General features: G+C 50.2%; 10 protein-coding genes across 16 annotated transcripts; 4 read left to right on the top strand and 6 right to left on the bottom strand.

Moving 5' to 3' along the window:
• Window positions 1-1287: 1287 nt before the first annotated feature.
• On the top strand, window positions 1288-6470 carry FVEG_04043 (STE/STE20/PAKA protein kinase). 5 transcript variants are annotated; one of them, XM_018891736.1, is made up of 6 exons: window positions 1445-1971; window positions 2041-2972; window positions 3020-3242; window positions 3303-4334; window positions 4386-4720; window positions 4770-6470. In XM_018891736.1, exons 2-6 carry the CDS (start codon window positions 2136-2138, stop codon window positions 4869-4871), a joined length of 2529 nt encoding a protein of 842 aa, XP_018748301.1. In that variant the 5' UTR covers window positions 1445-1971; window positions 2041-2135; the 3' UTR covers window positions 4872-6470. The 5 variants fall into 5 exon arrangements, with proteins under 5 accessions (XP_018748303.1, XP_018748301.1, XP_018748300.1 ...); XM_018891735.1 differs by having other exon boundaries at window positions 2038-2972; XM_018891734.1 differs by having other exon boundaries at window positions 1445-2972.
• FVEG_15390 (hypothetical protein) lies at window positions 5361-6835 on the bottom strand. Its single transcript, XM_018904514.1, has 2 exons — window positions 6478-6835; window positions 5361-6427 (listed from the first exon to the last, which is right to left on the bottom strand). Exon 2 carries the CDS (start codon window positions 5996-5998, stop codon window positions 5645-5647), a length of 354 nt encoding a protein of 117 aa, XP_018748304.1. The 5' UTR covers window positions 5999-6427; window positions 6478-6835; the 3' UTR covers window positions 5361-5644.
• Window positions 6836-7006: 171 nt separating this feature from the next.
• FVEG_04044 (hypothetical protein) lies at window positions 7007-8833 on the bottom strand. Its single transcript, XM_018891739.1, has one exon. It carries the CDS (start codon window positions 8499-8501, stop codon window positions 7413-7415), a length of 1089 nt encoding a protein of 362 aa, XP_018748305.1. The 5' UTR covers window positions 8502-8833; the 3' UTR covers window positions 7007-7412.
• Window positions 8834-12712: 3879 nt separating this feature from the next.
• FVEG_15391 (hypothetical protein) lies at window positions 12713-13699 on the bottom strand. Its single transcript, XM_018904515.1, has one exon. The coding sequence runs from the start codon at window positions 13243-13245 to the stop codon at window positions 12934-12936; it is 312 nt and encodes a 103-aa protein (XP_018748306.1). The 5' UTR covers window positions 13246-13699; the 3' UTR covers window positions 12713-12933.
• A 138-nt stretch (window positions 13700-13837) lies between these two features.
• FVEG_04045 (hypothetical protein) lies at window positions 13838-17363 on the bottom strand. Its single transcript, XM_018891740.1, has 3 exons — window positions 16189-17363; window positions 14299-16133; window positions 13838-14238 (listed from the first exon to the last, which is right to left on the bottom strand). The coding sequence occupies exons 1-3, from the start codon at window positions 17105-17107 to the stop codon at window positions 14176-14178; spliced, it is 2817 nt and encodes a 938-aa protein (XP_018748307.1). The 5' UTR covers window positions 17108-17363; the 3' UTR covers window positions 13838-14175.
• Window positions 17364-17493: 130 nt separating this feature from the next.
• FVEG_04046 (hypothetical protein) lies at window positions 17494-19705 on the top strand (the record flags this gene model as incomplete). Of its 3 annotated transcripts, XM_018891741.1 has the most annotated exons (3): window positions 17498-17771; window positions 17824-18050; window positions 18097-19705. In XM_018891741.1, exons 2-3 carry the CDS (start codon window positions 17859-17861, stop codon window positions 19588-19590), a joined length of 1686 nt encoding a protein of 561 aa, XP_018748308.1. In that variant the 5' UTR covers window positions 17498-17771; window positions 17824-17858. The 3 variants fall into 3 exon arrangements, with proteins under 3 accessions (XP_018748309.1, XP_018748308.1, XP_018748310.1); XM_018891742.1 differs by having other exon boundaries at window positions 17494-18050; window positions 18097-19590; XM_018891743.1 differs by having other exon boundaries at window positions 17498-17767; window positions 17824-19590.
• Window positions 19706-19967: 262 nt separating this feature from the next.
• Window positions 19968-20647, top strand: FVEG_15392 (hypothetical protein; the record flags this gene model as incomplete). The annotated part of the gene is made up of 2 exons (XM_018904516.1): window positions 19968-20166; window positions 20235-20647. 2 exons carry the CDS (start codon window positions 19968-19970, stop codon window positions 20645-20647), a joined length of 612 nt encoding a protein of 203 aa, XP_018748311.1.
• Window positions 20648-21319: 672 nt separating this feature from the next.
• FVEG_04047 (hypothetical protein) lies at window positions 21320-23526 on the bottom strand. Its single transcript, XM_018891744.1, has 3 exons — window positions 23075-23526; window positions 21843-22962; window positions 21320-21787 (listed from the first exon to the last, which is right to left on the bottom strand). Exons 1-3 carry the CDS (start codon window positions 23109-23111, stop codon window positions 21724-21726), a joined length of 1221 nt encoding a protein of 406 aa, XP_018748312.1. The 5' UTR covers window positions 23112-23526; the 3' UTR covers window positions 21320-21723.
• Window positions 23527-23591: 65 nt separating this feature from the next.
• FVEG_04048 (blocked early in transport 1) lies at window positions 23592-24650 on the top strand. The gene is made up of 2 exons (XM_018891745.1): window positions 23592-24155; window positions 24209-24650. Exons 1-2 carry the CDS (start codon window positions 24021-24023, stop codon window positions 24365-24367), a joined length of 294 nt encoding a protein of 97 aa, XP_018748313.1. The 5' UTR covers window positions 23592-24020; the 3' UTR covers window positions 24368-24650.
• On the bottom strand, window positions 24431-27161 carry FVEG_04049 (hypothetical protein). The gene is made up of 4 exons (XM_018891746.1): window positions 27101-27161; window positions 26929-27037; window positions 26342-26873; window positions 24431-26291 (listed from the first exon to the last, which is right to left on the bottom strand). The coding sequence occupies exons 3-4, from the start codon at window positions 26457-26459 to the stop codon at window positions 24733-24735; spliced, it is 1677 nt and encodes a 558-aa protein (XP_018748314.1). The 5' UTR covers window positions 26460-26873; window positions 26929-27037; window positions 27101-27161; the 3' UTR covers window positions 24431-24732.
• Window positions 27162-27178: the final 17 nt, after the last annotated feature.

Below are 27178 nucleotides of genomic sequence, written 5' to 3'. Positions count from 1 at the left end.
GGGGTGACATAATGCACCCGAGACTGACGTTAGTTTTCCAAGTTACGAAACCTGAAGACGTGATTCATAGAAGTTTTCTAGTGCGAGTATGTGCGACGAGTCCGGAACAGAACAAACCGTACGAGTGATCTGTTAACAGTAGAGGCTAATAAGCGGCCACCGGCAGTAGAGTGCAGCCATGATATTATGTGATTGTATTCATTGAAGGATGTTTGTTAACAATGGGCAATTGGAAACGGCCGGGTTGAGTCTGCAACCAACATTCGTCCCACCCTATTATTGTCCGTCTATTCATTCATTCATTCACTCTCAGATATCCTCACCTTCTGCAGCCACCATGTGTCATAATCAGAGCTCGTTATCCAGTGCAAACTACCAAAATAAGGTGACTTTAGCCACTTGCGGTCCATACTGGTACGCCATTCACCCCGCGTCGTCATCCTGTGAAGCATCCATTTGAGCACAACGTTGTTTGCGAGGCGCTCAGGGGGAAAAAGATGCAGTGATACCATCCATGACCCTCCAACCATGCCGTTGGTCCAACCACCAAGTGTTGGCAAGATGCTTTCACACTGTCGAGTCGCGCCAACGGCCCGAGGGACAAGAGATGGCGTTGCAACGATGGTGGGGGACGTTGGATGAGCCTGGAAAAGGGACGCAAGTTAACGGGAGTTGGGTTGGGTATCAGCGCCAGCTAAATGCCAAGGTACCTCTGCATGAGTTGTCTGCCCCGCTGATCGCATGTACCTTATCCCAATATGCTGGGGTCCAGGGTCCAAGCCATTTCTTCGGTTCCTTGCCTATCAGAAACCCAATTAGAGTCATTGCGTCTGTATCAACGCGAGGGTTTCTAGGGAATTATACGGAGGATGTTGGATCACTTGCAAGAAGCTTTTGAGATCGGATTGAATGGGAAAGAAAGTTTTAACAGGCATTTGTTCACAGCTGTCTGCTCCCTGACCAAGTATCCCCAGGCATTCAAGGGCCCTTCCTTTTGAAGCATAGGCCTCTTGATGTCTTGTTTCTAAACAACCTCGCTAATCAAGACCCCAATTCCTGTCGTTTGAACAATTCATCATCAGAGAGATCCATTCTTACCAGTAGCAAGGCTCCTGATAATACAGTCAGCATCACGGTAGAGGAGTCCGGAAACACTGCTTCAACAGCCCGTGCTATGTACTGCACTGCTCTGCTCTCTGGTTCTGCACTACGAGGCTGCCCCATCGGCCGTTTGTATCACAATTCTTAAATTCAAGGGCCTCCATGCTACAGTGTAATTAATATCTTATCCCACAGCCCAATCCACCTCCCGCATTCCAGGTCATCTCACTCACCCTTCTTGTCGTCAAGTTCCCCTTGATCTGAGGAATACGACACAGTGCGTGTATAATTATACCTTATGTAGGTGGTTGTCTTCCTGTTCTCATTGCTTCCCGTCCTCTCTCTTATGTACTTGTTCTTCCCGAACTTGATCTCCCCAACCCACTTATCCTGTTATCCCCCGAACAGCAGCTTACCCTTTTTTTCTTCTTATGAAGTCACCGGGCAGGATTCCCAGGAGAGGAAACGCAGAAGCAAAGGCAACACGAAACAGAGACGAAGCAAGGCAAAGCAAGTAATTTAATTCCGCTTGCAGGACCGCCATCACCAATTCAGCATCGCCACCCGGGCCAAACAACACACCACAACAATATCAATACCCCCCGCGCTGCACTGCGTTGTGCATCCAATCCCCAGTCCCAGTCCCCCCGTCAAACTCCTCCTATTGTTTGGCTTCGTTTGTTCCCTCTGGTCTTGCTTGATTCTGAAAGTCCAAGACCCTATCTATCTATCTCTTGAGTTGAGCCAGACCTGCACGGCACAGCCACTGCATTGCACTGCACAGCACATCTATTCTGATTCTTCTCCCCTTCTCATTTTCCCTGCACACACACCCTGTGACTTGATACCTGTTCTGTTTCTGTCTACCTAGTCAGTCTCCTCCACCTGCTCGCTCGGCCCATCACAAAAAAGATCCCGTCCCTAATAGCAGCAAAGCAGCCCGCCGTCCCCTCTAAGGCCTTTTTTTAGCTCCAAAGGGCCCCCCAACCCAACTGCCCTCAGTTGACAGGCTGCTTCCTGCTTGCCGCTGGATCATGGACGGCCCCGGATATACCTCTGCGTCATCTGCTTCTGCTCATACCGCAACTTCACATCGTCGCAAGCTCATCAAGAAACCTCCCACTTACGCATACGCCCGCTCCTCCTCTGGCTTCGATGGTGGTGCCTTCGACGCCCAGTCCCTTGAGAGCAAACGCAGTTCCCAGAGTCTGAGAAGAGCCCCCAGTGCTCCCCCAGCCCGCTCAAACCCCGCGACCGTGTCCGACTGGCAAGACTCTGATCGATCTCATCCTCAATTATCCGCCAACAGCAACACTCTTAGACCTGTCCCATCGCCCATCTCACCCCAGGGCGACTTCACCCCCGCTAATCACTGGGCGCCCGTCCCCCGTCATCCCGACCGTCTCTCCGATTCTCACCTCCGCCCTCTCAGTAAGACAGCGGTGCCTGACGACCTAATCGGCGCTCCTTTTGACGGCGCTGCTATTCTGAACCGCATCGAATCAATAAAGATCCCTAGTCCGAAGGCTGCTGCCCCTCATCAATTCCCGCCCCAAATCGTCAAGGCGCCTACCGACTCTAGGCTTGCTAGCCCTGCCCTACGAACTTCGACCAGCTTCTCAGCGATGGACTCGTCTTTGAACGAGAAGAGCCTAGGCCCAAGGGCTCCAACTGATGGGCCTTCGGTCAACCCCAAGAGATATTCCGACGATGGCAAGGACCTCAAGCCGGCCGTTCTACGAAAGAAGTCAGGATTTTCCGGTTTCATGAACAGTTTGGTCGGATCACCCAAGAAGCCCGTTATCTCTGCACCCGAGAACCCCGTTCACGTTACTCATGTCGGCTATGATAGTTCCACAGGCCAGTTCACAGTCAGTTCATCCATCTCTTTGTTCTTATACTCGTTAACAGACTCTAGGGTTTGCCTAAAGAATGGCAGCGGCTTATCAACGAAAGCGGGATTCCTGAAAAGGAAAGGCGAGAAAACCCGCAAACTATGGTTGATATCTTGCAGTTCTACAAAGAGACCACGGAGAGGCCCCCAGAGGATCAGGTCCTTGAGAAATTTCATCATGCTGGTCAGTATGCCACCTCTCCGGCAGCTGCAGCATCACCGGGCATGTACCCGTCAAACTATATGGGTATGTCACCGAACAATATTTCACCTACGAACCCCAGGTTTCCAACTGTCAATCATGAAGGAAGTTTTGAGAATCCCCGAGCACCACCGCCTGTTCCCCGAGGCCAGGTTGGTAAGGACCTAATGCCCAGTCGCCCAGCCCCGAAACCGCCCGTCAGCATGAGCAATCGACATATGCCTCAAGGCGCATACTCGACCAAAGACTCAGGCATCGGTATGTCTCAGTCCGGCGACGAATCCTACGGCATGTCAAAGGACGCTGGCCCTATGCTCCCCGAAGAGCACCGATCGAGATCCAATTCGCGCGTCACTGGACCTACATACGCCCCGACTGCACCGCAACCCAACCCACAGCTCGCCCAAGCGCAAGCCGCCGCTTATCAACAACAACTTATGCAACAGCAGCAGGAACAAGCCATGGCTCAGGCCCAAGCTGCCATGTCTGGCGGCATCGGCCGTGCTCCTAGTAAACGAACTCCTCATCCCCAGAACCCGAACATGCAAGCAGCTGCTGGGTACGGCCGCGCCCCGGAGTCTAACGGTGTACACAACGCACCTCGTCAACAGGCTCCTGGAGCAGCCGTGCCTGGGGCTAGGCCACGACACCGGGCTCGTCAGAGCGCAGGCCTTGACATCGTTGCGGCCCTTAAGCGCATCTGTAGCGAAGGCGACCCTCGAGACATATACCGAGGATTCAACAAGATCGGCCAGGGTGCATCTGGAGGTGTTTTCACTGGTCACGAGCGTGGCACGAACAGATTGGTGGCTATCAAGCAGATGAATCTCGAACAGCAACCTAAGAAGGACCTGATTATCAACGAGATTCTTGTCATGAAGGATAGTTCACATCCCAACATCGTCAACTTCATCGACAGTTATCTTTGTGGTGGCGAGCTATGGGTCGTCATGGAGTTTATGGAGGGAGGCAGCCTTACGGATGTTGTCACCTTCAATATCATGTCTGAGGGGCAAATCGCTTCCGTGTGTCGTGAGACCCTTCTTGGTCTGCAACATCTGCATTCCAAGGGAGTCATTCACCGAGACATCAAGTCGGACAACATCTTGCTATCCCTGGAGGGCAAGATCAAGCTGAGTGAGTGACAAGTATTCCAGTGGCGGCGCAAGGCACAACTAACCGTAGCAGCCGATTTTGGATTCTGTGCGACCATCAACGAAGCCCAGAACAAACGGACAACCATGGTGGGTACACCCTACTGGATGGCGCCCGAAGTCGTTACTAGGAAAGAGTACGGGCGCAAGGTTGACATTTGGTCTCTGGGTATCATGGCTATCGAAATGATAGAAGGCGAGCCACCATACCTGACGGAATCTCCGTTGCGTGCTCTGTGGTTGATTGCAACCAACGGAACTCCTCACATTAAGAATGAACAGGATCTTTCTCCTGTGTTCAAGGACTTCCTCTACTTTGCACTCAAGGTGGATCCGGAGAAGCGAGCCAGTGCTCATGACCTGCTGAGGGTAAGTCTCTGATGTTCCCGGTTAAATCATCTCACTGACCCTGTTTTAGCATGAATTCATGAAGCAGTGTGTTGACCTAGGTCAGCTATCGCCATTGGTACGAGCCGCTCGAGAACAGAGGGCGCAAGAAAAGGCTCGCAAGGGGCAGTAGGTAAACCCCGGGAGAAGAGTTCCTCCTGCAGATCCCCCAGTGAGAAAAGAGAGACTTCGCCGACTATTGCCGGCGTTTCTCAGACGATGATCGATGTATCTCCAAGTCGATACAGTGGTCTCGATTGACGACGTCCCCACGGGCACAATCCGTCCTTGGGTCACGATTCTGCATACCCAACTATCTAATGACCATTTTCTTCCACAAATTATTCAACTGTCATAGCAGGCCTTGCATCTTGAAGTTGGAATTGATACGATACCGCGTCAAGGGGTGACTCGGATTATGTTATGCGCATGAGGTCGCGAGTTCGACACATTGCACCAAAAGAAAAACCCAAAAGGTGCCAGCAGGCGGACACCAAGATGACGCCTGGCAGCACATAGATATGACACGCTGGATATACCCCTGCATACGAATTGTTCTTGCACATCGAGTTCGCGCTCGAGGCTGGGCCTGTCACGATACTAGACCTAGCCATGTCTCCTCACCAGCTTTGAATCATAAAAAAAAATAGTTTGCTTCCGTACATTGGTGCCCAGGCTTTTTGAGATGTGTCTGTGGTGATGATACGAAATGGGATTTTTTTGTATTCGGGTGTCAGTCTGAGTGACTATGTTTGACAGACCTAACGCTCAAAGCCAATCAATCTCACCAAACAAACGAAGCCAATACTTAACTAAACATTCTAACGCAAAGACGATAAGACAAAACAACAAAATCATTAGATCAGCCTGCGACGACTATACTTTGTTTCTTCAATGGTGTCCGTCCTACAATAACTTGCTCTTCTGGAACATGAGGCTGCCTTGCTCCCATTGTTGGTAGAAGGGGCTGATATGCTTCTGGACTCTCGAACAACCTTGGCCCTCTCTGACAGCGGCGTGGCCTTCCATGCCTGTGGGTAGCCCATTACCAAGCACAGCAACAGTGCCAAGGGAGGCAGGTCGAGCTTGGTGTTTGAGCTTGTCGTGGGAATGTGACGAGAATGGTGAGGAGAAGTGTATTGAGTTGCGTACGGAGGCTGCTGCTGCACGGGCTGGGAGGAGGGTTTTCCTGATGAGTCGGTTGCGCAAGGACCTAGCGGCGCGGACCAGCGAGATGGAGGGAGTGCAGAGTAGTTGCATATTCGGAAAATGATGTCGAGCCCTTTCTCGAGGTGTTGATATGAAGGATGAGCTGTTTATCTGAAAGTGCACTTGATTTTGGAATGTTGAGTAGACCGTGGAAAAGATATCATAAGCGAGTATGTGTTTTCGGTCTTTTTATAAGGAGGAGAGAATAATAGGAAGAGAAGTTATAGACAGAAGACGATTAAAATGGCTTTAGTTAGTCCTTCCGAGTCATTGCATGAGTTGGCCGTGCTCCCCTCTGAAACGCCCTTCCATCATGAGCCGGAAGACGATGCGGTCTGCCGGTGGCACCTTGGGGTCCTCTTTGACATGTAGGTGTATGTGTCTTGCACGAGATCCTTGGAACGTGGAGGAACTTGGTTCGTTGGATCTGTAGTGTCGGTTTCGCATGAGTCGTTGTGTATCGAAAGGTTCAGCTCGTTACTTGACTGTTTAGTAGTCTTGAGTAGATGTGTTCAACGTTCACTAGGTACCTAGTTGTGATATAAAAGGTGTTTTTGTCTTGGTTCCTGCATCCTCATGAGACATTTCCCCCGAGTCTCTCCCATATGCTTTGATTTAGGAGGCTGACTCTGGGCATGATCTCATGCCCCTATCTCCTCCTTCATGTTGGTATCGGCCCATATCCTCCACCGCCAGTTTGGTTGGCGACCCGAAAAAACAAAAAGGCTGGCCCGGATCTTTGACCCGGTTTTGATCGTCTCGAAAGATGCGAAAATACGGATAGAGCGGTGAGAATAACCTAGACCCAAATTATTGGCTCAAGCTGGATTGCCGTTTTCAACATGCAAGTGCCATCGTGATTGGCTGCCAGGAAACATGCGATGATTGATTGACATTGACGTGCATTGGTGGATTATTGCGGTTTAGGTGGACTTGGACCAGACTGCACTTTGCGTATCTGCCTTACCTAAGGTAGGTAGGTACCTTAGCTAAAGTCACGATCTGCCTCTTGCAGACGCAAGGCAAGGGACAAGAAGCTTCGGTTGTTAGCTCACGATATCCATTAACCTTGTTTCACACCCGAAAGTCTAATCAAGAAACAAGAAAGCATATTCGTTTATACAACCATTCACCAGAGAAAATAAGCGGTTCTTTTCGTTGAGTTCATTCATTATATGCCAGTGGCTATTAAAGTTAGATCCTCTGTCTGGATCTCTTCGCTCCGTGTCTAATACGGCAGTTATTCATCCTGCTTTATGGTATCCAGAGCTGATCTAGTTTTATCCTCATACGTCCCCTCCCCCCCCCCCCTTTTTGCCCTTGCTCAAAGCTCAAAAAATAGGACACCAATTGTTTCCGGAACTCCAAACAAAGAAAATCAAATCCTCTTTCAGGGCCTTCCCAATTCAGCCATTCATTCGTAGGAACCGTTCTTCGCTAACTGTCAAACAATCGCACCGCTCGCTTAGTAGCATGTGTAGCCACCGTCGATGATGCAGTTAGAGCCAGTCATGAACTTGGAGGAGTCTGAGGCGAGGTAGATGCAAAGGCCGTTGAGCTCGTCAACGTTACCCAGTCGGTTCTGGGGTGTCAAGGACTTCCAGATCTTCTTTTGGGCGTCAAGCGCAGGAACTCGGTTGAGGGCAGTGTCCATGTAACCGGGAGAGATGCAGTTGACCCGGATGTCGTACTTGGCCCACTCAGCCGCAAGGGACTTGCCGAGTTGAATGACACCAGCCTTGGAGGCATTATAGCAGCTCTGCTCCTGGGGGAAGTTGACGATGGAACCAGACATGGAAGCGACGAGAATGATGCTACCAGGCTTTCCAGCAGACATCATGGCACGGCCAACGGCCTGAGACATGAGGAAAGAGCCAGTAAGGTTGATGTCGATAAGGCGACGGAACATGGCAGGGTCGTAGGTCTCAGCCTTGATGTTGGAGTCGGCGATGCCGGCAGAGTTGATGAGAACATCAGGAGCACCGTAGCGCTCGACAACCTCGTCGACGGCAGCGTTGATGGCAGCACCGTCACGAACATCGACCTTAAAGAAGGAGACAGGTAGGCCAGTCTTGTCGTGAAGCTCAGCTGCGGCTTCGTCACCAAGCTCCTGGTTGGCGTCGAAGAGAACAATGTTCTTGGCACCAGCCTCAGCACAAGCACGAGCCATGTGGTTTCCGAGACCACGGGCAGCGCCAGTGAGGATGATGGTCTTGCCATAGACACTCATGTTGCGCATGGTGTGGGGGAGCTGCTCAAAGGTCTTGCGGGTGAGCGGCTGAACGATATCGCTCTCGGTAGAAGGAGCACGAGGCTCACTGGGAACTCGAGCAGCTGCCTCGGGAACGTTGACTGTGTGCTTGTCACCAGTGCCTTGGCCAGCACTGTAGACTGTGACAGGAACCTCCTTCTCGCGAACAACGTTCTTCTTCAAGTTGGTGTCAATGACACGCTGCACAGGTGTGGCTGTGAAGCATCGCGAGTTCTTGGGGAGAGCAATGGCAGAGGCCCGAGTGGCACGGAGGACGTTTCGAGAAATGGAGTAAAAGGCCATTGTGAAGGTTGTGTAGGTTGAGTTGGTGGTTGAGAATACCTAGGGAGAATATGGGTATATAAGAACAGGAGTGATTGCGGGAGGAGAAGCGATTATAGATTAAAAGGTCTTGGTCTTTTGGTGCAGACACAAGGGCTCAAGCGAGAGAATGGGTATAGAGTGGAAGATGAAGATTGTAAAAGAGTTGAACAGATGGAGGGCTTCTCTCGATATATAGGTCGAAAGGTTGTGGGTCCGAAAGTAAACACAGATAGAGTGTGAAGTGTGTTGCGGAGGTGGAGGGAGTGAAGGCAGTGAGAGCAATGCAGAGAAAACTCTAGACCTGGGCACGAAAGTTTTTTTCTTCTTCCTTTTTTCTTGTACCTTGTCGCAGAAATTGTATGGCAGGGTCGCAAGGAATTAGTGTGGCGGTATGTCCGTGAGGAAGGCGAACGAATGGGTGTGGTGTGGGCGTGGGTGTGGTGTTGCGAGGCCCTTGAGGTGGACTGTAAGCGATAAGGTGCGGTACGGTGCAGCGCAGCGCAGTGCAGGTGACTTCAGCTAAGGCTAGAATCAAGGGGTCTACTCTCGTTTGGCGGCTCTGGAGGCTTCAAGTGCTTGTTCAAGGAGGGTGGTAGCGGGCGCGGGGGCCTGGATTGAGAGAACAGTGGAACCGGGAGTGCAGGCAAAGATAGAACAGTTAGGTATGTGAAGTGCAGATCTCACGGCAGGAAAACTCCGAAGTCAGGCAAGTCTAAGAGTTAACGGGATGGGCCTTTGGGCAGTGTATGGCAGTGCAGTGCAGTTCTGTTCTGTTTAGGTGACTGCGGGAGGACCGGTGCTATTTTCGGGGCTCTTCAATAGCGACTCCAGAACGGCAATTCAGTCAATGCTTTTGTTCGCTGTGTAGAGCTGATCTGAGATAGATGTCCTGGATGTCTCGAACAACGGAGATTCGGGTTTGGGATTCGGATCCGGGACTGGAGGCAAGCTTGTTGGTGGCAAATGCTACGTGTGTGTGTGTGCTATGGTGCAGCAGAAAGTTATCTCTCCAGAGGTGGTGCGGAGAAGGTGTCGATGAAAATCTAGTTATAACAGGACGTTAGTCGCAGTTATCATCGAATTTGGCCACAGCAGAAAAGAACCAAGTGGTTGGCAGGGCCTATTACGTGCGAAAGGCAACAAGAATAACTTCATTGGGCATAACATACAGCTTCAGATGAACTTTTGATCGAAGTGGGAAAAGATTCTGTGAGAAGCTAAGGTCGTAGAAAATGCATATGTGTGATGAAAGGTTATGGGGAACTAGCTCCGGCCGGCAATGGATTTATATAGGTTCCATGGCATCCAGATATCCATGCCTACGCCTACCTTACCTTATGGCAGCTACAATACCGAGTACAAAATACACAATACACACGTAGGTGGACCAACCACCGGCACGCTTCCTGACGCCCAAGCAAGGGAGAACGGCTCTTCACCGACTTCGGTGTAAGACGGTGAGGTCAGATCTGTATGTATGTATGTATGTATGTAGCGAGCAACCGTAGAAAGGTATCGAGGTACATTGGTACTGGTTCCTGAATTAGAAGTTCCTTAGTTCGGGTCTAAGAAAGGGGGTAGCACAAACTGGACTCTCACCTCACCCTCACCTCACATCGTGGAGGGACCGGGGCACCGATGTCGCATCAGCCGGGGGCTTCCTCCAAAATGTGAGACGGGATGGGAGATTTGTGATGGTCACAAGATCGATTGCCAGGGCCACTGACAGGGTCATTGCATTTCCCGACTCCTGTCAAGAGATTGATCAAAGACGAGACGTGGACTAGACCACAGCAGAGGCGCATTCAGGCACGCAGAAGCAGTGCAATGTGGGGGGAGCATTGATTGCATGGTCTGAGATTTAACCTAGCAGGTAGTCTTTGTTTTGAATATTTGAATATGGGCTACGTTGGTATTCATGCGGGTTAGGAGAACATTCTGAGGTGTTTTACATATACGGATAGGTAGCCTTAACTGGTAGTTGGGGTGAGACGGTGTTGTTTCCTCTTACCTCGTTTTGAAAGCGATGTATGTATTGCGCAAAGTTGGTTACATAAGGCATTTTTAAAAGGTCCCGTCCCAACCTAATTGACAATTATATCACCAGTCAATCAATTGATACATGTGCTACGGAGTATTGCATATACAGCCGGTCCGGGTTTCTTCTCTCATAACCCTCCGACTTTTTTTTTTTTACAGCTTTGATAACTACGTGGGGTTCTCCACTGCTTCTCAATGCCCACATCGGAACATGCATATGCAGCTCTAATTCAGAGGTGACGGTCTAGAGGCAGCCTCTTTTCTCACCCCTCTATTACGTCTCACATTCACGTCTTTTTTTTTTTTTTTTTTTTTTTTCTCTCTCTCTGGAAACACAAACACAGACACAAACACGTCACGGCATCATTGCGTGTCCTTCTCTGTTCAACGCCAATCTCAGACAAACAGCCAGCCATTGACGCATACGGTGGCACGGAAAAGACACTTTGCACACTCGTCATCGAAAAGTACAGTACATACATCCAATGTCCATGATGAATGAGGTTGAGAGAGCGGGAAACAAGCATAAGGTATGGGGCGGCACCCAGGGATTCGATGCACCAAGTGGAGAGAAGATCAAATTAGAAACCCAGATCCCACGGACAGCCGTGGGGAGCTATGGCGGGTCGCGGGGAGCCAGCTCCTAGCCTCTAGGGGCTCTTCGGGACGTTGCAGGGGTAGCTCTGGCCAAGCTGGGTGGGCTCCACGGGCTAAGTTCCATAGCATAGGTTTTCTCGGTAGCTATTCCTGGGACCCCCACCTTTCTCTGTCTTCCTCCCTCTCAACCTCCCCTCCTCCACAGCAGGCGCTTACATGGTGAGATGGGTGGTGATATGATGGGATGTCATGTCTCCAACTGTTTTGCTGGATAACTCGGGCAACGAAAGGACTGCCCATCCGTCCTCCGGGGGGTCTCTCTCAACACAAACAAAGTTGATACAAGGCCTCATTACAGTCCGAGCGTTCCGGGGAATGTCTTGGCCTTCACCCGCCTATTTCTAGGTTCTAGATTGCTGCCCACTTGGCTTCGCGGCTGTCCGGCCACCGGCAAACAATTTGAGCACAGACGTGCACGTTGCCTCAACACCAAAGGCAACCCAAATATGTAGCAGCAGCATTCGCTAACTTGCTGATGATGGCTAGCCTCTGGGCTAACCTGGCACCTCATCTGCTTGGGGCTTGCAGTATGTATTTTGGTCTGTCACCGTCTTAACGACAGGCTTTGTTCATCTTTTCTAGGCAGACAAATTCTTTTCCTCCACCCTCTCACTTGGTACACCACTATCCACCCAACCAAAACACCTGCTTAGTCTGCCAGTGCTTGAATAATGAGCAGCAATTTGCTACGGCTACAGTTTTCAGACCCGAGCCTAGCTGCGCACGCACATACAGACAGACGACATCTGATGTTGCGCGTCCCCTGAGGAGACACCATGGAAGGTTTCAACTTCCAGTCCCGGGTAAAACGGCCGCAGTCGCAATGATGCTGATGCCATGTATTGCTGATCCTGGTTCATCCACCACCATCCACGTCTTGGGTCGAGTCAGGATTTCCTCACCGAAACCTCTCCAAGGTGAGGGAGGTGATAGCTACAAGACATAACATGCAGATACTCTTTCAGCTTTGCCTCGTAATAAAACTTCATTCTAACCCCGAGATTTCCTTTTTGTGTCAGAACCATGTACTCACGAACACCCTTCTAGCCCCCAACAATTCTCAAACCCTTACTCATGGTCACAATAGTGCTCAGTCTAGGTACTCACCTCTCTCGGTGTGCCATCCCACCTCCTTGGGTAGACCAGGCTACACCTAGATGACCAAGAGAGCATTAACACTAACAACCCACCCATTGGCGCCCCCCATTTGTCCATACCACCCTGACCGAGAGTGTTCTCTCACCTTCTCAGTTCGTGGCCCGAATGATAGGAAACAATGACAAAGATAGCTTAGTTGTATCAGTGGGGGTTGACTCTTTCATTCAACAACTCTACTACTCTAGTCTATTCAATGGTCACAAAAATGACGAGATGAAACCAGCTACGCTTTGTCGATGGGCATGGCGATCATCATTTGTGATTTGATCCAAGCCAAATTTCCATTATGATGACTTTTACGGCGTAAACACCAAAAGACGGTGTATACTTCAAACTCGTTGTATTTTTTACTAACTCGTTTTATCGAATAGCTCCGTTTGTACCCATCCAAAAGACAAAGCAAAAACAAGATATCAGACGATATTCGATTTTCTCCCTGAGAGGCTGCATCGCTAAATTCTGTAGGACAGATATTCTTGCGTGAGGCAGAGCGGACTTGGAGCTCCTTGTGAGACCCACATGATCTTCTTCGTTTGCAACCAACTGATCTGATCAATCAATATCTGATGGGGCAATTTCCTGGGACAAGCACAAGCGAGCTCATCAAGGATAAGAGAATCGAGGCACACTTTGAATAAGGCCTTGGCATCTTGTGAATAGCGTTGTCCGAATGTGTACTATATACACTTTGATCTGCAATGCCACATGACTTTCTTTGTGTAAACAGTCTGACAATATGCTCACTAGATGACATACTACGTAGTGCAGTCAGTATAAGCACTATCGAAATCGACATCGAAATCGAAATCAAAGCGCCTCCTGTCAAACCAAGTGATCGAATTGTGCGAGGTTTACTCCATACTGACATGACATGTTGAGGCCCATCTCACAACCAGGCACGCAAATACATTGCCTGCAGCCCTGCCCTGCCCTGCCCTTGGAGTTATCGTGTGGTGGGGAGCTGTCAAGGGAACAAGGGGGCACCACCAGGTTCACATGCATGCATTCGCGCGAGTTCCAGAATCCTCGCAGAAGCACGGCCCTTCCATCCCTTATCATCATCCATCACGACAGGCGTGCCCAGGTCTGGGGTATTGTGTGGACTGGACTGGATTTCCCATGTCCAACTCCGCCAAGTTGGCGAGGATAAACCGCCGTTATCGAGCAGCCACAATGCATTTCACTCACTCCCTTTTCCCACATGCGCATGACGGCGGTTCCCGTGTTTCGTACGAGTAGTTTTGCGGCTGATGATAGAGCCGAGTACAGAGATCCGGCGTTGAGATGTATTGCACAACAGAGGCACCGGCCCGGGTTTAAAAATGCGGTGATGGGAATCAAGCCAGATGCCCGGACCGGTAGTTGACTTATATCGCCAGATACTTCGGCACTGTCCTTGCTGAAGGTATCAGACCATGAAAGCCTACGCCAATATCACATATACAGCACTTAGACGTAATCGCGCTTGATCCATCCCAACAGGTTCACGCGGCAAATACACAAATCGGCAAAGATGCTGCACAATTCTGCAGAATGCATATTGTTTCTATTCTTAGTCTTCGAGTTCAAAGATCTACCGCTCATCCAAACCAACCAGCCCAGAACGCCCACGGGCAGGGTATTAATACAAGCAATCCGTGTAAAACAACACATGCTATTCTGATCCTCATCAGGTTTCACTCATGTGAGGAAGCCTGTGTAAATCACTGCAAACAATGCCCCCTCGTTACGAGGTTGCTTGAAAGCATGTAGTGAAAACGCCCCGTCTTTTTCCATTACGCCATCCTGCGAAACTGCATCATCGGCCCTGGTCGTAATTCTCAATATGGACCAAATCAAGGAGCGATGCAATGTAAGGGCTCTGCGAGGTTAATTAGTATAAATTCTCTATGGCAAACGGTGATGGGATTGATAGACATACCAAGGCCCTGTTCTCTGCAAGGATTTCAAATAGTCGCGGTAGCAGCGGGCGGAAAAGAACCTCGTTCCAGCCTCCTATTTCACCCACTTTCTCTTGATTCTTGATCATCTCTTCCTCAGCCTCCGTTTTGACCACATTGCGAGCAATGTTCCTTAGCACTAACGCAGCGCTGAGTGGAATACCAGCTGCCTGGGGCGGGAGGTTTGGATTCCGCTCGTCCCGTGCTGTTGCAGTTTCTTCGTAGGTCACAGCCATAGTCTTGGCGGGAATAATCCATGAACGCTCTGGCTTTCGGTTGAGTGCGTCGTTGGGTAACGCCGAAGAGATGTGTGTGTTGATATGTCTTGCGAAATCCTGAAGGTGTATTTTGGTGGACTTGGGATACTGGGAGCACTGATCCCAGGTACAAATGTATTCTTTCTCGATGTTGTCGAATTGCCCCCCTTCGTTTCGCTTCTCTCCTAGATGGTCCACGAGGATGTGCTCCCAAAGCTTCTCAGGCTTAATGTAAAACCGGCCACATTTCTCAAGCTTATTGGTAGGATTCGAGGCCCAAAGGCATCGCCCGTACTCCTTGCCATCTAAGCCAAGAGGCTTTGGTCTTGCACGGATACCATGAATGATGAATTTTTGTTGAGGGTCACCAGGCTCTCTAAGGACCTGCGCGTTTGAATCCTTGTATACAGACGTACTGTTCCGGATGAAGTCGGCAGGTGTGATAAGAGGCTGATTGATGACCTTGAGTGGTGCGACAAATGCGTTCTGGTAGGCCTGCCAGGCGGCTAGTTGTGTCACAAAAGAGTTATTGTCCTCCTCGAAGAAGCAGCGAACCCAACGGTGAACACGATCTGGCTCTTCAAGCTTGAGCATCTCCTGAAGAAGATCCTCAGGCATAGGAGCAATCTGGTCACGAGCGGGAATTCTGTGCTCGGGTACAAGAACAAACTCGCGTTGTGTCTTACGAGCACCATGAGCCAGGAGGCGTGCAAGATGGTCAATGAGGTTTTCTGGCGTCAAAGACCGGACTAAGGTGTCCACGTTGGGCACAACAGCAGTGTACTGATAGAGAAAATCGAGACACGCGTCGATAAGTTCATCATCGTTGAGCAAAAGCCAACTGGAAAGTCGCTGGAGTACTTGCCCAGGAATATTGCTTAGCTTGTTGGTAGCCTCGAGATTCATGGAGATACGCCCCAGCGCCCGAAGAGACGTCAGGATGATACCACGGTCATCAGACGTCAACTGCTCCAACAATGTCTTATACATAGGGTCTTCTGAGTCCAATATCATGAACGGCGTCAACTGCTCAGCGATGTCTAGGGCAAGATGTTTCAGTTCCACAAGAGAATCCTTCTGTGGTAGGTTCAGAATGATACAGATGAGATCCTTGACGGGGGGGAAGTCTGATATGTTATGAGCGTTTTCAGGCAAGGTGACCATGTTCCGCAACGTCAGGACAGCTTCAGTGATCAGCACCATATTGTCCGCAAATGACTCAGTTTGCAGAATGTCAGGTACATCCTTCTCAATCAGGTTATCGATGCGCTCCAGGATATCTTTTGTCCCATAGTTTCCATCGAGGGCACTCGGGTCACTGGAGTCATATGGAAGGTTCCAAGATATGCTCCAGTTAACGTGGTAGAACATATGTCCCACCTCAAGGGCTTTGTCGACTAGACCTTCGGCCAGACCTGGGAATGAGTCGAACTTGTACTTGTCACCTCGCTCAAACGATATTTTCACCAGATGACTGAGCGCAAAGGCTTGTTCAGCAGGAATATTTGATCGCAAAGCGTTCAGACACCTCATGTAAATATTAGGGCCATCAAAACCGGCTAACACAGCTAGTTAGTGGAAGAAAACACAAAATTACGGATGAGTACTACTTACTGCCAGGTTGCATCGGTTGACGATGGTCAATGCGCGGAGTTTGGCGTGGCTTCTGAAACTCGGTGGGCGCATTGCTTGGAGTTGGCACTGCGCGCAGTGTTAGGGGTTTAGAAAACCGCGGCTGATAGGCAGTGACCAAGTTGGATGTATTCTCAGTGTCAGTTGGGTGATGAAGAACCGAGGGACCTCGGTTTCCCTGGTAATTCTGTTGTTGGTGCTGCTGAGGTATGTGCATGTTTGGGTGATGCGAGGGGGTCTGGGGAGGGTTCGCGGCTGGTGAGTTGGTACTGCTCGCATGATGAGCAGAAGAATGTCGGGTTGTTCGTGAAGGTCCAGTATCCGGTTGAAAGATGACACGCTGAGGAGGTGCCTCACGCAGCCCTCTAGAAGCACGCGCACTGGCAGCAGTGTCTGGAACGGGTCGCTCGCGGACGGGTGTACCATCGTCTCCCGAGGCCGCTGAGTCTGTGGCACCAACATTGCTCTCTCTCTTCTTCCCCCAGAAATTCTCTCTTGTGCGTGACAGTAAGCCAGCACCTTTAGCCGTCACGTCCTCCAGAATATCTTTTGGCGGAGGTTCCTTTCCATGTACTGTGCTGATCTCAAACGCAGCTAAGTTTTTGTAGAACTTCTCCTTCAGCGAGAAGGCAGTGGAGGCTTCATTATTAGAATATATGCCAAGCTCTGACGCCATACGTCGCCATGCGAGCTTCTCCTCAGAGATCTTGTCATAGCCACCACTCTCTACGACGTGGTTGAAGACCTTGAACAAGTCAACATGCGTTGCGCCGACCTTGGGCTCTGGATCAAGTGTCGTTCCGCGCTTGGAATGATAATCACGGAGTCGCGTCATAAAATCCTCGTATTCGGGCGTGCGATCTATCGTGTGCGGCGGCACCTCATTGCGAACGGGCGCCATATTGAGCGATCGTGCGGTGAACTGATTGTGCGCGGGTGGATAGAAACAGGATACGCAATGCGTAGTCGCGATGACGGGGAGGTCTCTTTTCGTCGAGCTGCGTTAAATGTCGTGCAGTCACGAAAGATTTCCACGGCTAGGCGCTTCAACCCAGCGTCTGAAAGGCTTTAATGGCCTCTGTATCGATAATTGGCTGGTTTTAGAGATACCGTGGATGCTTGCAGCTTGATCCACGATTCTCAAATCGCATGGGTCTCGCTGATAGTTTGGTTTGGCGCGGCGCGTCGAAGTCCTTGGAGGGAAGATTGCACTAGGTTATCTCCACGTGACCCATGGTCACAACCTCCATGGAATCGAAGATGGGAAGTTCTCTTATTCGGTACCTAGAGGTAGCTACAGGGACGCAATCAATTACCCGTCCCTTCAGCCTCAATCTCTTCTGCACAAAGTTGAATTCGTTAGATCCTTGGTGGAATTGTCGCTCTTTACTTCAATACCTACCTACCTAGTTGGCAAGAAGGATGAAGAGGCATGTCGGTGCAGGTAGTACTTGCCTCCTACGTTAGCTACTTACTATTTATCAAGTGCTTCGAAGCGGAAGGAGAAACCAAGTTCTCAAGTTCAAGACTAAATTACATAGCACAAGGCGCGTAAGACTTTGTCTGTGCGAACTTTAACCCAAACTCGATCAAAAATTTATCTCATTTCCTTTGCAGAGTACCCATGCAGTCTTCCATTTTTGAGTTCTATCATGGCTGGTCCCCCGACTCCCGTGTCCGCGTGCCCACTCGTTTACTTGGAGATCCGCGATGGAGCGAATGCCAAAGCCTACAACTCTTCTCACCCACACAGTGCCTTCACTTTGACGATTGATGGTGAAAGACCGATCGGATCAGAGATGGGAATTTTGGTTCTTTTGATACACAAAGGGAAACAACAAGTGGTATGAATTGGTGACACTGGGCTCGAGTGGGAGGCTAATAGGCCAGGTTTCCCTTCGACTCAGTGAAATAAAAGGAGGATCACCTTCCTCTGCAGAGATCATCAGCATCAATAAGCAAACTAATCGAATCTGTGTAACTGTGCCCAAGAAGCCACAAGCGCTCCTCGCGCAGTTTGAAGAAAAGAGAGATTTCAGTGTTACTGTATGCTTGCTGCAGAAGGCTGGATTCTTCGCCAGCGAGGCAATACCAGCATCTCTTCTAACAGTTCCTCCTCAGCCTGTATCTCAAACACACGATGCCATGTTTGACACGAGACCACGACTCTCTTCGATCACACCGTCGACTCTATTGCCTCCGAATCATTTCCCAGGAACTGGTGCTCCACCTGACTTCTCGTTCACCACCATGTTGAACGCTCCTTTACAGTCGTCGCCATTTTCGACTGTCCCAACCTCGTACATGGAACAGACACAAAGAGCGCAGTCAATACCTATGCAAAACTATCTTCCAGGGACTCAAATGCGGCATACTAGCCCAGTGACGGTACAACTCAACCCGTACCACATGTTCCTTGAAAGAGACGGCACACACTCACATAAACCTCGCGTTGGATCGCCTCTGAGGTACTCCTTTAACTCTAGCCCGCCTCCGACACAATCACCCATCGGTAGGGCCGACATGGTGATGCCTCTGAATGTGTCCACCACAGGCTCCCACGCGCAGAGCCTCTCAGTTTGTGAAAGTCCTAAAGTCGGCTCTTTTAAAAGTCGCTCGGATGTCGACCCCAAGAGCTGTAATACGCGCTCAGACTTGACAAAGGACCTTTCGCCCGAACCATACCGTCAACAGCCGTTGCACGACCAGGACTTTCGCAAACTGATGCCTCGACCAAGGCAGTTGCCATTTGATTCACGTGCAAAGACCGCCTCACCATACAAGAAGCCTGAGGTGCAAGCAGGTATACAATCGGGGCTTGAGATATCCTCTGACTATAGAGAAACCAGGAGATCCCCAAGCCGGTCTTTAAGGAGAGATCCAACCAATTCAGGGAAAAGTCAAAGCACTGAAACCACGTACAACACCACAAATAAGAGGCTAGACTGGAAGAGTGGCAGAGTTCTTGCGTCAGAAAACACTGATGATTATTCTAAAGCAACTAGTAGTTTTGAAGACCATCCTCCCAGTTCTAAATCGGTGGGTACATTTGCGAGTGTGAAAGCAAAAGATGATATGTACAAGGACGCCGAGTGTCAGACAACCCTCCCAAAAAGCCCGAAAGTTGCAACTAGCTCCCAGGGGTCCTCAGGATCAAAACAAGAAACCTCAGGTGTGGAGCTCCTACCATGGGTTATACTTAGTGACCACAACACGTTGAAGGATTTGAATCAAGCAACAGCCCCATTGGTTGAACAGTTTGAACAGGATGTTGCGAGGGGCGGTGATGCAGCTTTGCTCGCACAGTTCTATTCTAAGCAACTATGGGCAAGACGTAGAGACTTCTGGTATAAAAAGTTTCAAGTCATGGTCGGCGGGGAGTGACAACTGGTTGGCGAGTTATCTGCAATATGAGCGGATAGTTGGAGGCTAAAGGAAGGAAATTCGAACATTTGACTTTGTTACGTGAGTTTAAGAGCTTGCAGGTAGGTATGCAACTGATTTATTGCTGAGACTGACTCACTGTTCCTGATAATGAACTGTACCGACTACACCTACCTCGGACTCTCTTGCGTCCCCCATTCAACAACCGACCAAACCCCTTTACGTTTTCTGTCCATCGAATTTATCGCGGCATTAAGGCTCCCCTTACTACCAAGCTTATTCACGGGGCTCATTATTCTGGCGAAAACTCCACGCAGCCCCATCGGTTAGAGTTGAGCTGCATTTCTTTCTGTATTGCATTCATCCTAGCTGCCACGATGTCGATATCAGATACAGTCCTACCAAGCATTGAAGACCCAAATATCCTTACAACATTTCCGAGCCACGGCCCCAGTCCCAGCGACCGAGAGATAATCCACACTCCTGAGATGCAACAGGTGTTGGACAAGTTCCCCAGCATTAATATCGAGACAGTTCTTGACATCCGGGCGAAACGTATACGTGAGTCCACCCAACGTAAGTTATAACTTCACATGTCTTACCATACCTTAGTACGTATCTGTATTCTGATTATCCAATGACAGGTATTAGCAAGCGGCCTACTAGTTGCTCTGGCTGGTTCTGTCGAAAGCGAGGCCTGAGGAACCTCTTCAAAGACATCCCTCTCAGCAATACCCAGGAGACGACCAACAAAGATTTCCGTCTCTGTCGAAACACCAGCCAGCGCCTCGGGGATCAACACACGCTGGAATGGTCCGAGAAGAGGGGTAGCCACATTATGATCGTCAGTCGTTTTTCTCGCAGTATGGGTAAGCATCAAGGTCAAAACAGACTGAAGCTCTGGACCCGGTTTCACAAACACATACGGGATGTTATCAACCAGCGAATTCAAGGGATTAAGAACGGTAATGGGGAACTTGCGAGAGCTTTCAACATGATACAGGTCATAAACACACCCCAAGAGTTAACCTGGCACCTCATTCGCAGGCATCACTAGTCGAGCACCTGGTTCAGAATCAGGGTAGTCCTGCCACAGTTGGTGCATTTCAAGGGTGTATTGTTTGTAAATGGCCTTGATGAATTACGGTTTTCAATCAAGTTTTTATTAATAGACTCTAAGTTCAAAGGCAATCATAGTTCACAAATGCCAGGTCCCAGGATCTACCTGTTACTGGTCCTACGGGCTAAGATCACAAGGTTAGTCTCTTCCCGCATTTGCGGAAAGACTGATTAATACATGGCGTTTGATAAATTCCAAATATTACTTTTCAAGTTCTTGCGTTAGATCTGTTGCAAATGCCTGGCAAAGGCTCAGGGTTTGATGCTCTCGGTGACAAAACCATTGCTTGGACTAGAACTCTAAATCAGGTGAGAAAGCCATCAGTCAAGAGAACGCATTCGTTATCATCCCAGCACTGGGGCCGTTTGTCTTGACATAGAGCCTAACATGAACAAACTTCTTGACTGTATTTTAAGGGGTACCGGTCATCCCTAATCGGCCATAATAGAGATAATTAGATCGCGTGTGGCCTGTCAGCCATAACATAGAATATCTCTACTTCTATGTGGAGCTGTTGATACTTTTACTGCAGTACTTTCTGATGTGGCAGCCTTCATACGGTTTTTGTTATGGTGCCGAGCCGTTATGTGCGACCCCTGAGCCTTATTGCGTCTCAACTATAGGAACAACTATTCCAAAGCCATATATATATATATATATATACGAAGCTCAATTTGGGAATGTTCGATGTGTCGGTTTGATATATCTCATGGAGGCATCATGAGCTTAGATACCTACCTACTAACAGCAGGCGTCCCGTGTATTGGCTAGGTTCCATGGGCCAAACACGGCTTAGTAGAGGCTCAGGGGTGGGAAAGCATCCGTCTGCTACAAATGTGTAGGTTTTTTATGATTCAAAAGCTTGTGGAGTACATACGATATGTAAAACTGTACAGTCTTTTACAACCGCGATTTTCCAAGACAGACAAGAGACAAAAAAGCCGTCGTATTCATAAAGTATCCATCCGAAACGTGCCTAAAGGGTATTTAAATCGATTCAAAGATAACAACCGTTACTCCTTCATCTTGACATAGTTGCTGGGGAAAATGCCCGTTCTTGTGCCAATTTGTCCGGTCCTAGAAGCCGTTAGTTATTGCGATGGTATTTAAGTACTTGGCGTTGAATACATACCACCAGTCGTTGTCGCTCTCGGTTCGCTTTAGTACAGTGATGACATCGCCCTTCTTGAAACCCAGATCACCTGGTTGATCCGCGTCAAAGTTGTACACAGCAACTGCCTCGTTCTTCTTAAGCATTGCTTGCTTGGCGCCAAAGTTAGGCTTGGGAGCCGCTGGCCGTCCAGGGCCAGCCTTCTTCTCGGCGCCGAACCCTCCCGAACCTCCTGTAGGATTGTCACGATAAACGTAGTCGTTGTTCACTCCACCACCAGAAGCAAACGTGCTAGAACGCGTGGGCCCGCCAAAACCGCCTGGTCTGTCGTACACATCGTCCTGCCATGTATTCGAGCGACTGGGTCGCCCGAAGCTATCATCATATGAGCCTGAGCCTGTACGATCTCGCTGTACGCCCTCGCCCATCGCGGATCCTCGGCGACCGTTCCACACAACATCGTCGTGCTGATCGTCGTATACAGGAATGTCGTTGTACATGGCGTCGTCACCGCCGCCTCTCATGCCATTGAAGACGCGCGAGTTGAGGATATTCATAAGAGGGGCAGCTTGAGGAGGTGGCCTCACAGAACCGGTGAGGAGCTGCTGCGCTGTGAAGCGCTGGCCGTACATCTTCTCGTTGGCATCACGGCGCTCAATAATCGCAGATCCCTCGAGGGAAACACCAGCAAATAGACCCTTGGTCTTGGAGTAACTGAAGATACCGGCGACACCTTTCAGAGAAGCAGCGCCGGCTGCTTCGGCATTGCGACCAACGGGACCAGCTGCCAAGGAGACATTGCCACCTAGTGTCAAAGAGCCAGCTTGGGCAAAGGACCGGACGGCGCTCGAATCGTTCAGAATAAAAACAAAATCGGTCAATTCGAAACCAACTTGACCACCGAAGCCGGCTCCGGCGGTCGCAATAGCGCTCGGGGCGCTCCAACCACCCTCGGGAAGTCGGGCGACGACGAGACCGCTGCCAAAACGGCCTGAGCCGAGGAAGCCGGCCTTGAGAACGGTGATGATGGCAAGACCCTTAGCATTGGCGAGGATGGATGGAGGAATGACCTTGTCGGGACCGAAAGACTGGCGAGGGTTGATGAAAGAAGTCAGAATCTTGCCGCACTTCTTACATTCCGCTGTTGGGGAGTTGTGTTAGCCATGTCTGGCACTTGAGCTGATCGCTTCATTGAGGGGTGGAGTAACCCATGATGCGCGATCATGAGTGCGGAATTTGGTGGCTCGACTTACACGCCATAGACGACGGGAGGGGATTGTTGATGCCCATCTTGATACACTCGACCAAAGCTCAAGAGATGCAATGCGCAAACAGGAACAGGGATCGGGAGTTATCTTCGCGCAAGTCGAAAACTGTTGTTGGAGGAGCCAAGAAGCTCTCAGTACAAGGGCGAGGGGTGGGGTTGATATGATAGGTATAGTAGCCCAGCTTGTCCGGGTTGCGTCGTCACCAGACGAGTTACTGCTGCGCCTCGATGGTATATGCCAAGGAGTGGACGTAAACAAACGAGTGTAGAATATTCTGCGGCGATATTATACAAGGACTTGTAGGATCGACAAAGTTACGAAGAAGGAAAAGTAGAGAGACGTCTTAAGCCTAGACTATTTGGTGCAGACGTTGGGCACGCAGATTCACGGCACCTCGCAATGGGGAGCTTCCATGTCTTGTGGCGCAGTAACTCAAGTCAACGTGACAGCGTGAACAACAACGAATCCGCTGAACTTACGAAGTACGTAGAGCCTTTTGCAACTGCCCAACCATTTTCTTTCATCAGACCCTGTCTGCAACATGTTGCCCCGCCTTGGGCGCCAGTTCCTTTGGTGCATGGAGAAATCTCCAGTTTCTCAGCGGCGAGAGGTGTGGCTGTTAGTTAAAGTGTGGCGGTGTGAGCACCAGAGTACGTACCGCTGAATGTCCACCTCAGCGCGCCCGCGTGAGGTGGCCGTGGCGGACTTTGGGGCCGAGGAGGTCGTCATGGCTATCGGTTTTGTGTTAGAACTCGAACCCCTTTCATAACTTGGCATTTGACATTTCGAGGATACATTCACGACGACGAAGACATCTTGTCTTTCACAAAGCGACCACAAATAACACACACCAAATAATCTGTTTCCATCGAAAGCCAGACCGTATCGATAACCCCTGTTTCGCCATCCCTAACTTCCGGCAACCTTCATCATGTCTGAAGCCTACGAACGAGAGCGCCAGAACAATGCGCGCCTGGATGAGCTCTCTGCAAAGGTCTCCGCCCTCCGAGGGGTGACAGTAGACATTTACGATAATGCACGAGCCCAGGATGTCATCGACAACACCGTCCGTCTGCCTCCTTCGGAAGCGACAACTTACAGTTTACTAACGGCCAACAGTCCGATACTTTCTCCTCTATGACCACACAGATGAAGGGTTCTGCTGGCCGCTTAACTCGCATGGCTGCATCAGGCAACCGTGTCGCTATTCTGAAGCTCTCGGGCATCGTTATTGGCGTTTTCTTGGTGTTATTTTACGGGGCTAAGCTGTTGTTCTAAGAGCCTTGGCACAGATATAAGCTGGGCAGGGAACGATCGTAATACAGGGCGTCCGTTGTGAAGGGGAGACGGATATTTATCAGGTGGTATACACAGATGGTCAAGGACATCCAAGTGTCCACAGCTAAAAGGCTAAGGAGTTGTATCTCAGGATTTTTACTGTTTTCGCAGCGTTGGGCCCGGCGTTATTTGAATACACTCACATTGCTTCTCACCGGAACCAATGTCATAATGGTCGTACAATTTACTAGCCATCCTGTTTCGCATCTACTTGACTCCTAACATGCAAACGCCAATCATGCCTGCAATTGTTTTATAGAAACCTCCGCCTCAAAAGCCATCTAGATGTTTCCAAAACCCACTACCTACTGCCACACGTTGGAGAACAAGTCTTCATCTCCGCCAAAGCCACCGCTAGGCTTGGTTTGACCACCACTGCCACCAGCAGCAGGTCCACTGCTTGTCCATCCTCCGAACTCCTCATCGGCTGATACTTTGGGCGATGTGATAGGATTGAAGCCCCCTGACGCCCCAGGGACGATGGGTGTGTTGGCAAATGCTCCTCCCGTGTTACCCCAACCAAAATCGCTCGCCGCGGGCTTTGGCGGTTCTGGTGCTTTCTGAACTGGGGCTGGTGCAGGAGCTGCAGGGGCTCCCCAATCACTTCCACCCCAAACATCAGCACCAGAGAAACCTCCCATAGAACTGGCCGCGTTAGCTGTTGTCGTCGTACTGGTTGGCGCGGCAGCAGGAGGGCTTTGAGGAGAAGAGAGGTTGAAGACGGAGTTGGTAGAAGCTGCTGCGGTTTGTGGTGGAGGAGGCGATGTGGTCACAGGTGCAGAAAGATCGAAAAGGTCACCCATGGCGGAGGATTGAGCGGGCTTGGGCGCGGCAGGAGCAGCAGAAGCAGCCGGCTGTGGGGAGGAAAAGCCACCGAAGTTCGAGAAGTTGGAAGATTGCTGCTGGTGGGTAGGGGCTGTGGGTTGGGAGGGTTTGCTGTTGAAGAAACTACCTCCTCCTAGGCCACCAAAGGCATTGCTGCTTGATGTTGTACGACTTGCAGAGCTGAGGCTTGCAAAAGGGTCGGGAGCGGCGGGCTTAGGGGGGTTCGAGATGCTGAGACCACCAAAAGCATCGTTGAAGCCACCAACAGAGCCTTGAGACTGGTGGCTGAAGGTGGGAGATGCAAGGCCACCAAAGCCTCCCGCAGATGACTGTTGCTGAGGTTGAGCAGGAGGTTGGGGTTTAGGCACAGTAGCATATAGAGATAGGATAGATTGCTTCAAATCGGGACGAGACTGACCGCTCGGAGCGGTACCAGTTGTGCTGGCCGGTCGAGGAGGAGCCGCAGGCTCGCCAAAGAAGTCGAGTCCGAGTAGCGAGTCCTTTGTACTTGTTGCTCTCGGTGGAGCAGGCTCAGCCTTAGGAGCAACCTTCGCCGAGTGAGGAGCAGCACTGCTTGATCGCACAGGGACAGGGTCTCCGCCGATAAGATCTCCCTGAGGTGCAGGAATAGATTTCGGTGCTTGTGAGTTGCCCAGGGATGCCTTTCTGATGGACTCCTTGCGCTCTATAACTTGCTTCTCCTTTACAATGCTAAGGGGTACGTCGTCATCGCCATCAGCATCTAGAGTAGCAGGATCGGGCATGGGGCCGTCCATAACCCATCGCTTGAGTTCGTACTTCGTTCGGATAAAGTTCTCGATCTTGGCTTCAGATGGGGCGTGACCTGGCGCAAGCTTGGCCTCCCAGTATTTATTGGCGCGAGCGTTTCCCCAGCTCAGAACACTTTGGAGTTGCTCATCGGTCCAAGAATCGAGGTCAACGGACTTGACTCGGCTGATGTGAGTGCCCATGCCACGATGGATGCCCGAACATCGGATACAGATGAAGACACCTAGGTTCCAGCTCGCCCATCGAGGATCTGAAATGGTCAGAGGGAATGTACTAGCAAGCTCGTAGTCTAATACATACGCTTGTTTCGTTTACAATCAGAGCAGACCTTATTGGCCTCCAACTTGAGCAGGCTCTTGATGGTAGCTTGGTTTTGCGCCGCCCGCTCAGCAGCGGGGTTCGGGGCTCTCCTGGACATGGTGATGCTGATTGATGAAAATACAGAGGAAGTTCGTTATCAGTTGTGGTAGAAGTCGAGGTAAAGGGATTCGAAGCGTCGCTCTGGACGACTGTTGTTGCAAAGTGGCAACCTGTTCGAAAAGGGTGTGCCTAGAATTGGATGAATGTTGATAGGGAGGCGCCAAGGTGGTCGGTGATGTTCCCTTTAGCTGCCCAGCGGAATTAATGCATCCATGGGCGGGGCGGGTCTGGACACTGCGTGGTTGACCCCTGGAATTGGCGGGGGGTGACAAGATTACACCAGTCACTGTATGATCGAAGCTTGAGGTAGTAGCCCGTTTCCTCTCACCTTGTATCAATAATTATTTCATTTTTGAATAGAGTCGGGTCGAACAAATTTGCTTTTTGATTGATTATCTTGGCCTGCAATTGTCTCAAGGAAGCTCAGACTCATGGCTCACTCTTCGCAGGTAAAGGATCTGTCTCACCTCGTGAAATGAAGTTATCTTTAGGACCTCGATCGTTTTGGTAAGATGCGAAACATGGGGGCTGAAACCGAAGTCTTATCGTACTCGAAGAAAATAAGACTTTTTTAAACTTTTAGAGGAATCATCTGTTAGAGTTGAATCATCAAATTACCGAATTTGGAATTGTACCAGCGTATTCAGGCGGAATACTCGAGCCGTTGGGCCACAAAAGAGCGTACAGCGGAATAATCAAGGTGTGGCTGTGGTAGGC

Source organism: Fusarium verticillioides, chromosome 2, assembly GCF_000149555.1.
Source record: "Fusarium verticillioides 7600 chromosome 2, whole genome shotgun sequence".
Taxonomy (NCBI): domain Eukaryota; kingdom Fungi; phylum Ascomycota; class Sordariomycetes; order Hypocreales; family Nectriaceae; genus Fusarium; species Fusarium verticillioides.
This window is presented reverse-complemented; position numbering and strand designations above follow the sequence as displayed.